The sequence below is a fragment of the Carlito syrichta genome, unplaced genomic scaffold, assembly GCF_000164805.1.
Source record: "Carlito syrichta isolate Samal-C Ts95f unplaced genomic scaffold, Tarsius_syrichta-2.0.1 Scaffold305668, whole genome shotgun sequence".
Classification (NCBI taxonomy): Eukaryota; Metazoa; Chordata; class Mammalia; order Primates; family Tarsiidae; genus Carlito; species Carlito syrichta.
The window spans coordinates 134,627-149,283 of NW_007249764.1; the positions used below are offsets into that span (position 1 = coordinate 134,627).

Below are 14,657 nucleotides of genomic sequence, written 5' to 3' on the forward strand. Positions count from 1 at the left end.
AGCTGCTTATACCTAGCCAACCCAGTGAGCACAAGCCTTACAGTTCAGTAGGTGTTTAGAAGGATAGCTAATGTTACGGTAATTTAAAAGGTTTATGGTGAGCAGTGAATAATTATTCTGGTAATACAGACAGAGCTCCATGAGAAAAGATATCTATTTCATGACTGTAGGATATTAGATAGTCCCATTATAGCTTGGTTCCCCCATCTCCTTCTCTACTGTAACACTTTGCCAATTAGGTAAAGTTGGGTGAGGCTAGATAATTTTAAAAGGTATATTGTTTAGCAACCCCTGTTGACCAGTAAATTGGCTGAACAGAAATTGTTTACTAGTCTAACATTCCTCTGATTATCAGACTAACATAGAAAACTACTTTTAGAATAAACATAATTTTGATGGTAAAAACAAAGCTTAAATTGCTAACTAAAACAGTATTTAACAGCTGACTCTTATGTTTAGGATCTTTTCCTACTGAGGGTATCTAAAAGAGTTCCAGATATAGCACATATTGAAGTTTTCTCCAAAGTAGTACAAGTAGGATTGAAGAAAAGAAAATACAAATATCCTTGCTGACTTGTACACCTTGGAATTTCATCATTGGAATCTCTTTACTTAATTGTAATTCAGTGAGTGTGGGGTGTGTAGGATTAGTATGTATTTGAGCTTCATTTTAGAAGGTAATATTCTTAAGACAATTTTAATAATATTCATGGATGTAAAAATAAAGTAGCAGGTTTTTCCCTCTTTTATTAGACTATGACCTTAAGTGCATAGACTGGGTCTTTCTCTACCATCTAATAAGCCTAACAGTGTTTAAAAAATGAAGATTTTGCAGGTAATATGCTACATATGTAATCTAAAAGCTATTGCTACATTAAGTTCTGAAAATGGAAAATCTGAAGGGTAGAATTGTCTTCTTGCATTGTTCTTCACATTTGTATAGTTTTTTTTTTACTTCACTCTTTATTATTAAATCATTTTCTTTATGTACAGTAAAAAAAACATGGTAACTATTATACCTCTTATTTCAGTAAGCCTGAAATGTTTTGTCTTACTGATTGTAAAACACTCTCAAATAGATGGAATTCTATATTTGATGTTTAAACTTGCTATACAGATATGAAATCTAATCATAGCATATAACCAAATTTGCTACATGGGTCATTCTACTATAGATCTTTATACTAGGGACCTTGTTTAGGAATATTTAAGTTAAATAAATTGGTAAAAATTAGCACTAGAATTTGTCCCTTTAAATCAAATTAGAAAATTAAAAGAACTTCATGAACTACTTTAATGAAAATAGAAGATGATTTTGTAATTTTTTCTGATTTCATCTCTAAACATTTAATCATTATATAAATTTAAACAAGGTTTAACTAAGAGATCATTTCCCACAATAATCCAAAAAGCATTGTAAACACTCAAAATAAGCAAGCCAGTAATTACTTTGGAAGACTATGTATTGTTTTGATTTGTGAATGAAAACTTTTGGAATGTTTCCATTAGTATTCACCATAGTTTCTTGTATTTTCCCCCCTTTTATTTTTCTTTTTTCTCCCTCTGGTATAAACATGTCTTAAAATGAGTGGTATAATTAAGAAGGGTTAATTTTCTAAGGAGTTTAGCAAATTAGCTATTAGTATATCACTGAGACCAAAGGAGTAAAACATGATTTTTAGAATTGTTAAAAACACAATTTGCTTTATTGGTATGACAGTTGTGGTTGGTGGTTTTATTATGTGGAACCTAACCAGTAACACTGGGCTATATGTTGGGAGGAAAAATGAATTTCTGTTTAGGTAGTTAAGTGAGTATATTATTCTTAATTCTCCATATACAGGGTTTTGAAATACTTGTACATTTCTTAACTTCAACTGATAAATTGCCTTAATTCCTTTTTGAAAATACAGTTGATCCTTAAACAATGTCTGGGTTAGGGGCACCAACTCCCTGCACAGTCAAATCCATATATAACTTTCGATTCCCCCCAAACTTAATTACAGTAGGCTACTGTTGACTGGAAACCTTACCAATCATGTAAACAGTAGATTAACACATGTTTGTTTGCTATATGTGTTATGTACTGTCTTTTTAACAACTGGAGAAAAGAAAATATTAAAATCATAAGGAAGAGTAAATGTTTACTGTTTAAGTAGAAGTAGATCATCATAAAGGTCTTCATCCTCACTGTCTTCACAGTGTATTAGGCTGAGGAGGAGTCTCAGGTAGAAGAGATGGAGGGGGAGGTGGGAGAGGCAGGCACATTCTGTGTAACTTTACAGAAATGCATCGTAATCCTGACTGTTTTGCTTTTTTATTTCTCTAAAATGACTCTGTACAGTACCAATCCTCCTTCCACTGCTTTAGTTTCAGTGCCCATATCATAGAAGGGGCTGTGTGGTAAAAGAAGTCAAAAGCCAGATTATCTGATGTCAATTTGTTTCTGGCACTGCTTCTTCTACATCTTCCTCGTCATCTGACACTGGTTCAGATACATTCATTTCCATCAAATTGTCTTTTGTTATTTCCACTGGTGTGGTAACTGTTAGCTCTTGAATTCTTCTAAGATTCATTATTGAAATACTTTACCCCTCACCTTTTTTGCTGTGTCTACAATATCTTTCATGATTTTCTTGATTGGCTCTGTAAATCCTGTGAGGTCATGTACAACATCTGGACACAGTTTTCTCCAGAAGGAATTTATTGTTTCGGGCTTACACAGCTTTTACTATAACAATGATGGTATCTTTGTAATCCTGCCATACTTTCGTGATAATCTCTCTTGCGGAGTTTTCTTCCATAGTGTTAAAGATATTTTCTATAGAGCATCATGTGTAATGAACCTTAAAGGTCCTCCTAACCCCCTAATCTAGAGGCAAAATTAGTGATGCTTTGTTTGGGGGTAATTAGATCACTTTGCCTTCAATATGGAGTTCATGGGGTTGTAGGTGGCCAGGAACATTATCCAATATCAAAAGAACTTTAAAAGGCGGTTCCTTACTGGCAAGGATTTTCCTGACTTCAGGGGCAAAGCATCGATGGAACCAGTACAGAAAAATGGTTCTCATTGTCCAGGCCTTCTTGTTGTACAACCAAAGAACTGGTAGCTGATGTTTATCTTTTCACTTCAGAGTTTGTGGTTAGCAGCTTTATAGGTAAGGGCAATCCTGATAATCATTTGGGCTACATTTGCACAAAACAGTAGTGTTAGCCTTTTTCTTCCTATCTTAAATCCTGGTGTTTGTCTCTCTTCCTTACTAATACATATCCTTTGTGGCTTTTATTTATTTATTTTTTTAGATAGGTACTTTTTTTTTTACATAGGTACTTTTGTGTGCATTAAAAACCTGTTTGGGCAGATAATACTTTCTTAATGATTTTCTTAGCAGCATCTGGGCAGCATCCGGGCACTCATGTGATGCCTCTTGGTTGGCAGAAGCTGCTGCTTCTGTTATCTTAACATTTTTGTTTGTTTGTTTGTTTTTTGAGTTGGAGTCTCACACAGTCGCCCAGACTGGAGTGCAGTGGCCACTCCCGGCCACCACAGCCTCGACCTACTGGGCTCCGGCGATCCTTCCGCCTCAGCCTTCCAAGTAGCCAGAATTACAGGCATGCACTACCACGCCCGGCTGATTTTTTGATTTATTGTAGAGATGAGGTCTCGCTGCCCAGGCGGGTCTCGAACCTGCGGGCTCAGGCAATCCACTCACCTCAGCCTCCCAAAGGCGCGGGATTACAAGCTGAGCCACCGAGCCTGGCTATCTTAACATTTTTATAACCAAACTTCATTCTAAAATTATCAAACCATCCTTTGCTGGCATTAAATTATCCAGCTTCAGATCCTTCTCTTTCCTTTTGTTTGTAGCTGTTACATAATGACTCTACTTTTTCTCAAATCATTGTCATCTATAAGAATGCCTTATGCAACTTTCTTATAGCAATCCTGCACCCACATAAAAGTTGCCTTTTCAGTACAAAATAAAACGGTATTTTGGAAATGTGCCAGGTTTTTACACCTGCTGACATAGCTGCAGCAATGGCTTCATAAATTTCCTTTTCTTTTTTCACAATGGTCCTTATGCTGGATTCATTTATCTTGAAATGGCCGACAGCCTCGGCTGCAGAACTCAAGCACAAATCGAGTAATTTGAATTTTTCTTGTAATGCATGATTTTTCTTTGTTTTCAACATCGCTAGTGGCACTTTGTTTTCCATGGTGTTATTCAAGATTTACGGTATGGTGTTATTCAAGATTTATGGTATTACACCAAACATGATGAAAAATATGTGAGAACCATGAGAGATCACTTTTTACTGGGATACACGATATACTGAAGAGACAACCTACTCACACAGAGATAATTAGCATCACACGACATTTTAAGTGGATACAATACTTGAGTTCACCATTGTAGTACCAGGAGGTAGTCATGTGATTATCATAGTAGTGTTATATGTACTACAGTAATTTCATGCAGTTATGATTATTTTATTTTAATAGCTTTAGGTGTACACATAGTTTTTGGTTATATGGATAAATTGCATATTGGTGAAGAAATCTTTTAATTATACTCATCTCCCCAGTTAGTACTTGTTCCTGATAGGTAATTTTCATCCCTCACCACCCTCCTGCTCTCTCATCTCCAGTGTCCATTATATCATTCCACATGCCTTCACAGACCCATAGCTTAGCTCCTATTTGTAAGAAAGAACATGCAGTAGTTTTCAGTTCCTGAGTTACTTCACTTAGGATAATGGCCTCCAATTTTATCAAAACTGCTGCAGAATACATTCTTTCTTTGTTATGACTGATTTGTATTACGTGGTTGTGTGTGTGTGTGTGTGTGCAGACACACACACAAACACACACCACATTTTCTTTATTCACTACCAGTTGATGGGTACTTAGATTGATTCCCCATCTTGGCAATTGTGAATTGTGCTGTGATAAACATACAAGTTCAGTTATCTTCTTTGCATAATGATTTAGTTCCTTTGGGTAGATATCCAGTAGTGAATTGCTGGATCAAATGGTAGAAACTTTTAGTTCTTTGAGAAATCACCATACTGTTTTCCTTAGAGGTTTTACTAATTCATATTCCCATCAACAGTGTGTAAGTATTCCCTTCTTACTTCATCCATGCCAATATCTATTGTTTTTGTTTTGTTACTTTTTAATAATGGTCATCCTGAATGATATAAAGTGGTATCTCATTGTGGTTTTAATTTGCTTTTCCCTGATGATTAGTGATGTTGAACATTTTTTCATATGTTTAGCCATTGGTATATCTTTTGAGAATTGTCTGTTAATGTTGTTTACCCATTTGCCTACCTTTATATAGGATTTTTTGTTTTTCTCTTACTAATTTGTTTGAGTTCCTTGTAGATTCTGGATATTAAGTCTTTTTTTTTTTTTTTAAGTTGAGGTCTCACTCTGTTTCCCAGGCTACAGCACAGTGGCACGATCACATCTCACTGCAGCCTCAGTCTCCTGGGCTCAGGTGATCCTTCTGCCTCAGCCTCCCGAGTAGCTAAGACTACAGGCACATACCACCATGCCCACCTAATTTTTTTATTTTTTGTAGATACAGGATTTTGCTGTGTTGCCCAGGCTGGTCTCAAACTTCTGGGCTCAAGTAATCCTCTCACCTAGGCCTCCCAGAGTGCTGGGATTATAGGCGTGAGCAACCATGCCCAGCCTGAATATTAGTTCTTTGTCAGAAGTATAGTTTGTGACTATTTGCTACCATTCTGTAGGTTGCCTATGTATTCTATTGGTTATTTCTTTTGCTATGCAGAAGCTTTTTAGTTTAATGAAGTCCCACTTATTTATTTTGTTGTTGTTGTTGCATTTGCTTTTAGGGTCTTAGCCATAAGTTCTTTGCCTGGGCCAATGTCCAAAAGAGTTTTTTCCTAGGTTTTCTTCTAGAATTTTTATGATTTCACGTCCAACATTTAAGTCTTTTTTTTTGTTTCTTTTTTCTTTTTTCTAAATTGGAGTCTCACTGTGTTACCCAGGCTGGAGTGCAGTAGCACTCTCATGGCTACCCCAGCATCGACTCACTGGACTCCAGCGATCCTTCCACCTCAGCCTTCCAAGTAGCTGGAACTACGGCCACGCACTATGACACCTGGCTAATTTTTTTGTTTATTGTAGAGACGAGGTCTCACCAAGTTGCCTGGGTTGGTCGCGAACCCATGGGCTCAGGCAATCCACTCACCTTGGCCTCCCAAAGTGCTGGGATTACGTGCTGAATCACCAAGCCAGCCTACATTCAAGTCTTTAGTCTGTCTCAAGTTAATTTTGCACAGGGTGGGAGATAGGGATACAGTTTCATTTTTCTGCCTGTCCAGTTTTCACAGCACCATTTATTGAATAGTGTCCTTTCCCCTGTGTGTGGTGTTGTCTGCTTTGTTGGAAACTAGTTGGTTGTGGGTACTTGGGTTTATTTCTGAGTTGTCTATTTGTCTACTTTTGTACCCGTATCATGCCTTTTTGATTACAATAGATTTGTGGATATTTTATGATAGTAAATGATAAAAACAGACTATTATCTGTATATATATTTTATGCATGTATGACATACTTAACTTTTTTGTAAATTTTTCTCTATTTCTTGGCTGTTCAATCCATCTGTGAGTTTTTTAAATTGTTGCAAATTTCCAAAATTATTTCCAATCAATGTTATCTTAAAAATGACTTTGCACAGTTCAGACCCATGTTGTTCAAGAGTCAACTATACTGTTTTTTTCCTTCTTTGGACTAATCTGCTTTCATGAGTTTAAGTATTTTACCTGGCAGGTTCTCCAGCTCTGCCCTCCTGTAATGCTTATATTATATTTCTAGTACCTATGGAAAGCTTACAATTGACAGATACTGAGTGTTCATAGTGTGCCAAGCATTAAGATAACTCCATGTATTCTCCTTGGTTATTTAACTGTTACCTCCAAACTCTAAAAGTTAAAGATCAAATTCATTCGTCTGTTTAGGCTAATTTCCTTTTCTGACAACTACTTTTCTCTCAGAGTTCTCAATCCTATTCAACTTTTTTTAGTTTTGTAATGAAGATGAATTCATGTCTCTCTGCCTTTCTTGTTTGTTTTTTCCAGCTAGAACTCTCTACCCTCTTTTCTATTTCTGATAACAAAGTACCTTCTTTGTAAAACTTGAAGGTGATTAAGATGCCTTCACACCTCTCAGATACGAATCAGAACCAACGCATATTTAATAAGTGTTACCCAGTCTGTGGGGTGGGGGAGTTAGGTAATACGTTATCTGAATCATGGGTCAGAAAGCTATGGCCTTCAGGCCAAATCCACATCAGCTTTTGTAAAATAAAATTTTCTTGGAAAGTGGCCATGGCCATTTGTTTTATTGTTATGATTGTGTGACCTGAGAAACCTAAAATGTGGCCCATTGCAGAAAAAAGACTGTCAAACTCTGCTCTAAATGAACATTTGTTAAGCTAGAATACAGCAGGACTTTTGCCTAAGTTTCAATAGGTCTTTCTACAGCAGGCTAGCAAGTATGAAGTTAAGATGGAACAGGTGCTGAATAGGAAAAATGACTGTGTCCTAATCGTGTGCCCCTGTCATTTCTCCCTCTGCATAAAATTTTATCTGTAACTGTATTTCTTCTTCTCAGCCAGAAGTTCAGTTATGAGACCAACCTGGGCCACATAGTGAGACCCCATCTCTACAAAAAATTTATAAATTAGTCAGGTATTGTAGTGTGTTCCTATAGTCCCAGCTACTCTGGAGCCTGAGCTGGGGGGATCACTTGAACCCAGGAAGTCAAAGCTGCAGTGAGCCAGGATCATGCTGCTGCACTCCAGTCTGGGTGACAGAGCAAGACCCTACCTATTTGAAAAACATGAAGTTCAGTTACAGTGTTCTTTGATAAATTCCAACAGACATTCTGAAGGAAAGAATTGAAAAAATAGGGTTGGAAATAGTTAAAGGAGCTAAAGAATACTAGAGCTAAAGCTACTAGAATAAACAGAAATTTGTGTAACTAAGGTTTGAGAGTGATATAGGAAGATAAGGCATAATAATAACAACCCAAGTGTTAGCAATTGCTCCCTAAATCCAAGAGTCCCTAAATCTGAGAGCCAGTACTGCAGTCTTAGTTTTGGCATCAAGTTAATTATAGAACTGAGGTTGCATTGATGATGTATTAGAAAAGGAAAAGAAGAGGGTTTTAGGAAATATTGTTCAAAATAGGTTAAATTAACAAACATAACTCAAGAATCTGACATATTGACCAAAGTTAGAAATGCATTCTTCCTTTGAACCAACAATCTCACTCTGGTGATCTGTCCTACAAATACAATCACACATGTATAAATTCACATGTTTGGGTTTATTTGATTCAGTGTTGTTTATAAAAGCAGAAGATTGCAGATAATCTAAATTCCCACCAATAAAGGACTAGGTCACAGAATCAGAAAAGCCAGAGGAAGACATTTCACTTGACATGCAAATTATAAGCAAAATAACACTGAAAATGCAAGTAAGGGAGTATCTAAAAAGTTTTTGTTGAGGGATGGGAAATGGGAAATAATCAGCATTACCAAATGTCATTCATGTTTAAAAATATCAGGTGGTCTTTTTATTATTTTGCCTTGTATTGTGACACATAAAAAGTGTGTAAGGGCTTGTATAAATTGCCTTGTTTTGGTTCCCGTTTCTATTTTTCATTAAACTGAATATGCTGTTAAGGTTTTCAGAAACCTAGTCCTCTTGGTTGGGTTAGAACTACTCTAATTGTTTCTTAAAGTTTGTTTCTTCATCTGTAAACAGGGCAAAGTAGGGATATTAGACCAAAAGCTAAGTACATTTATTATAAAAATCTTGTCCATAGGAGAACAACCTTTTAAATTTTATTTAACATTTATATAACTTCTTTAAAAAGATGTTAGGAAGGTATACTTGGAAACTTGTTCTCAAAGAAAGTTTATCTAAGTGAACATACTTATAAACAAAGGCAATTGTAGATAAAAGTTGTGACCAGAGGTGAACAACAAGGAGCCCAGATCCATGTGGGTCAAATAGTACAATTTCATAGGCTTAGATATATAGAGTCAAGGATTGTGAAGAATCAAAGATAACACTAAATTCTTGGGCTTAGAATTTTGACAAACAGTAATGCTTTTTGTGATACGTTAGTCATGATAGAAAATTTATTTTATGGGGAAGCAACATTTCTGCCTCTAGTGTGTTTCCTTTGAATTAAGAAAAATTCAAATTTCAAGTACATTGCCATGTATTCGTATTAACTGCTTTCATCTCTGAATTTTGTTTTTGAATATATGATAGCTAGAATATATTTTGTTTTATTTCTTCTTACCCGGACAGTAATGTGAAGTAAATGTATAAATCATTAATTTTTGCAAGTTTTATTTTTATAAATTATTAGACTTTACTAGTGTTTTAAGTGTTTATATAAAGCTTTACTTGTAATTGTCGCAGTAGTTTCACAGTAGTTTTCTGTGGTTGAAATATTATTCCCATTTTTCAGATGTAAGCTTAGGGGCCTTATCTAGCCACACACTTATGTTAAAATGTAACTTAAAGTCTTCTGACTCCAAATGTCATTGTATTATCATTCTATCCTAGTATTTGTTTTGTTTTTAATGTCATGATAATTGTAGCTGGTTGACAACATGCTTATCTTTTCAGGATATGGCTTTAGTTGCCCCTGAAGCACCTTCAGAACAAGCCAGGAGAGTTTTCCAAACCTATGACCCAGAAGGTAAAAGATTTTTTTAACATCGTCTCTGTTTTATGTTTTCATATATTTGAAATATATTTATATTTACCCGATTTTATTAAGAAAATTTATTGGATTTATGAATGAAATGTAGGTATTTCCTAAACATTTTTAAAAGGAAATGATAAAAATGGGAACAAATAAAATAGCACACAAAGTGCCTGTCACATTCAGTCCTGGTATACTCGTTTTTATGTTTCTTGGGTTTTGAAGTTGTAGTTACTTGAATCTTGACCTCCTGATGTTTAGAGTCAACCCCAGAAAAGAATATCACCTTCTGAACAAGCTTTTTGAGATTTGAGACATTTTCTTCCTTATTTAAATGAATATTAAATAAACAGATCTTCCATGATATTTCTGTATAATGGATCATGCCAGGATAAAGATGCAGAAGAATATCATCTTAGTCATTCTCTTTTGGGCTCATGCTTAACTATTCTACCTAACAAAATTATAGTGTTTAGATGTCCACTATGTCATTGTCACCTGGATTGTTTTGGTCACCTTGTGTTTATGTAAGTGACAGTTATGACAGCTATTACTGCTAACTCGCTGACTTTTCAAGTATAACTTAAGAACTAAATAATGCCTGAAGTTCCATTGTAAATTACCTTGTAGAATCCAAAGTTGTTGGGTCAGTGAAGTCCTTGTGGACTCCTGGATGGATTCAGTTATCTTTGTGAATATACTTGCTTCTATCTTGAAACTTTGTGCTCTTGGGGACCTACTCTTTTCCTTTCTGAGAATATGAGTCATGCAGATTCTAAGAATGTGTTTTTTCTCATACCACTTACTAGCAGTTTAGCTGTAGGCTAGTTGATTGATTTTAGATCTGTAAATCTATTAGCTATCAAATGAGAACAACTGTACCTATTTCTTAGAGTCAAATGAATATTAAATAATGCTGTAGAAAACACCTCATCCAATGGTACTTTGTAATGTGAGTTAGGTGCTTTATATATGTGAGTTCCCTCCTCTCTACACTTGAAGGTGATTGTTGCTCTCATTGGTATGTTGACTTTGAGTTATCTTCTTTTCTTCTTCCATCATGTCTTTTCCCTAACTTAAGAACTGTAAAGTTTCTTTCCTCTTAGAATTAATGATCTTTTAATCTTTTGGTAACATTTTATTCTAAACCTTTAGATTAGTAAGTAAAAGAAATGCACATCTTCACATTTTTCCCACCACCGAATGAAGTTAGTCTTATAGTACATTAACCCTCTTGAACTTAAATCATTACTATGTGTAGCACATTGAATTATACTATAGATAACTTATAGCCATTCTCTTGCCTTCTTGAATTCTTTGATGAAAAAGATAGGAAATAAATCATTTCTATCCCTAAATGTTTTTAATATGTTTTGAGCTAAAGTTCAAACTTAACAGGAGAGTTTCAGAAACTATAACAAGTTAGTATGGCAATAAGATTGATACAAACAGTATAATGCAAGATTCAAAGAACTGTTGTGATTAAAATGAACTTAAATTAGTCAGACAGCTATCATGAAGACTTCAGGAGGGAAACAATCACATTGGCAAATGGAAACAAAAAGAAGGGAAAGTGATACATCTATGAACACAGACAGGAGATAGCAATTTATACACAAGGAAACACCAGCAAATATTTGACTTCAGTAGAAAGACAGGGTACAAGAAAAATAAGTAGAATTTGCTAAAGAGGAGTAATGCTAGAGGCAAGAGGTTATAGGGATAACTAAGGAAAATAATGATAATAAAAACTTGGATTTATATTTTAAAGAAATATCTTTCAGAGAATGAGTTGAGCAATTTTATGTGGCATGCCCTTGAAAGATTTAATTAAGGCATATGTTTTCTGCCATTTCTAATCCTGTTTTGGGTGCTTTCATTTTATATATCTCACATTCCAGTGGCAAGTACCATGTTTCTAGCCATACTGATATTAATTACAGTATGAGAGATAAATTCTTTGCAGAATGGAATACATGATAGCATAAAGTATATAGGATGGCGTGATGGGTAAACTGGGCATCTACCCAGAGTTTCCAGTCAAGTCTTTATATTGCTGTTTTATTTTTTATTAGAAGCGATTGTCCAACTAACAGTCATACTCTTATCCCAGTGAAACTACCACAGAACATTCCAAAACCAAATGTATAGCTATTATGTAATCTGGGTTTTTTTCAATAACCCTAAGTTTTTTTCAATAGTAAAAATTTAGAACCATAATTTAAACTGTGAGTGAATGAGTTTCTTGAGAAAGGAAACATGCAAGGAGAGGATCAGAAGCTCTCAGGAGATAATAACCATTAACAAATAAAGACGTAAAAAAGTGCCTTCAGAACAGACATAGGAGACCTTAACTTTAAAAAGCTAATGTTCTAAGGCTGGCTAAAGAAATCCCATCGATAAAGCAAAACTATTAAAGCAAAGGTTTTTAAAGTAGAAGACAGTTATCATAAGCAGTAGGTTTGTTTGCTTGGTTTTTGTTTCATTTTGTTTTTTGAGTCAGGGTCTTGCTCTGTCACCCAGGTGGGCACAGGATCATGGCTCATCGCAATCTCAACCTTCTGGGCTCAGACAGTCCTTCCACCTCAGCCTCCAGAGTAGATGGAACTACTGTTTCACCATGTCCAGTTAATGTTTGATTTTTATAGAGACCAAAAATGTTCCCTAGGCTGGTCTCGAGCTTCTGAGTCCAAGCAGCCTCCCAAAGTGCTAGACATGAGCCACCATGCCTAGCTGTTTGTTTCCTTTTGCGAACTTTTATAATCATTAATGAGGTAGCAGGCTTGTACTATTTTTTTCTTTTACAGTTTATCAAGGAAAATTAGAATTTATTCTATGACCAATACTAAAACACAATTTATAATCAGTGGCAATTATTCAGAATTCACTTGTGAGAGGTGCATATGAAAATGGATTTGCTGTGTTTCTACTAGAAAAAGAAAATTATTGATTAAATAAATTTTTTATCTACAGAGTTTTATGTGTGACAGCTTAGCAGGCCTACAAACTGAATTAAAGGAAGCAAACAAAATGTGTTCAGCTGCCTCAGAAAAGATATCTCTTTCTGTGTATGACTTTTCATGATGAAGATAAAGTCCACCTTAACATGTGAATATCACTGTTTGTGGTTTAGCTATTCATAGTACACTCTGAGAAGCAAAAGGGTTAAAAATGGATTAATTTTTCGGTTTTAATCTTTTCATCCACTTACAAGTGAATCTGCTAACCCACTAATTTGATTTTCTTTCCCCAAATATAGCATACTTTTTTTTTCTAGATGTATGCTAATAAAACTTTCTCAGAATCCTTAACACATTCGAGACTGGCACATTTTTCACTTTTCTAATACTGAGAGCAGGTGAAAATTTTTTAAAAATCTGAAACTGGTTGCCATAAACTTCTGTCATGAAGCACAAGTGAAATGTTCTTTTCTAAATTATCATTTTTGTCACAATACAGCTCAAAGTTGCAGGCATAGCCGGTATTTGCCTCAGACACCACTCTGAATAGGATTCCGTACTTTGTATTTTTATTCAGATTGTAAACCCAAAAAGACAGTCTTCCACACTGAGATAAATTCACATCAGTGGCAACCAGGAACAGAGTTTGGAATGACGTAAATTCACGTCGGTGGTTGCAAATGAGTTTAATATACCAATGGCTCTTGCAAGCGTCTCGGTTAGTTCAGTTTTCACTGAGCAGAGGGTGGTGTGGGGACATTTACCCTTTGCCACTCTCCTCAGAATACCTGTAGAACAAGGAACCTAGAAAGAAACTGAGTTAAAGAGAGTTAGGGGTTCTGGTACCCAAGAGTATTTTTGTCTATTTCTCTCACTCCCTGTTCCACCTTTGCTTCTGCCCCTGGCTGCCACCATGAACCTGACAAGTGGGTAGCTTATAATCACACTATTAATTCTGTACTGTGGGCATATTACGAATTAAATGGACTTATGCAGTCTGATCACCATTTCTAGCGTTTCCTCCACACAACCACATCATCCATGTTCTAAACAAATGACATAGTATTGATCTTTCAAAACATAAACCTAGTTTACTAATGAGGATTGATCTAAAAATAATAATGTCTGGCATTTCCATGGACTGTTACAATTTCTGAAGTACTTTATTTCCATGATCTCGTTAAATCCTTACCATAAACCTAGGAGATAGACTGGGATTAATATCATAATTTTGTTCTTAAGAAAACACCTTTGGCGGAGCGTAGTGGCTCATGCCTATAATCCCAGCACTTTGGGAGACCAAGGTTAGAGAATTGCTTGAGCCCACAGGTTCGAGACCAGCCCGGGTAACTTGGCAAGAGCTCATCTCTACAATAAATCAAAAAATTAGCTGGGCGTGGTGGTGTGTGCCTGTAGTTCCAACTACTTGGAAGACTGAGGTGGTGACCCTGAGCGAGGCGGTGACCCTGAGCATGTCTGCACTTCAACCTGGGTGACATAGTGAGACTCAAACTCCAAAAAAAAAGAAAACAGGTTTGTGATGGCTTGAGTCCTTTCTCCAGAGCCACCTACCTAACTGTAAGAATCCAGACTAGATTCTAGGTATTCCACCAGCAGAGCAAGCAAGATTTTCCTTTCTCCCTACTCCCAATATCTTTTTGAAAGGCCAGAGTCATAAAGAGATACTGTTTCACCTTCCTAAATTTAAGTTTACTTTGAACTGTTATTCTTAATTTAGTGTAATACGGATTTGACATTGATTCTTCTTCTAGTTAAGCAATTAATCTTCATTTCAGATTATTTAGGATTTTAGGAGCTCAATGCTTATTTTGATATCAAGCATACTTATAAAACAAGGTCAAATATATGCTTTTGGAATTGCTAACTTCTCATTTGGAATACTACCAAAATTTTTAATTTAGGCAGGACCTTGA

The 14,657-nt window shown here is 35.6% G+C and overlaps 1 protein-coding gene across 6 annotated transcripts in view; it reads left to right on the plus strand.

Moving 5' to 3' along the window:
* MINDY3 (MINDY lysine 48 deubiquitinase 3) overlaps positions 1–14,657 on the plus strand; it is an 86,341-nt gene that overhangs the window by 52,232 nt on the left and 19,452 nt on the right. For all 6 annotated transcript variants that reach the window (XM_008062205.1, XM_008062206.1, XM_021714552.1 and 3 more), the window contains one exon: positions 9,685–9,757. In XM_008062205.1, coding sequence (XP_008060396.1) covers positions 9,685–9,757 — 73 coding nt within the window. The remainder of the gene's footprint in view (positions 1–9,684; positions 9,758–14,657) is intronic.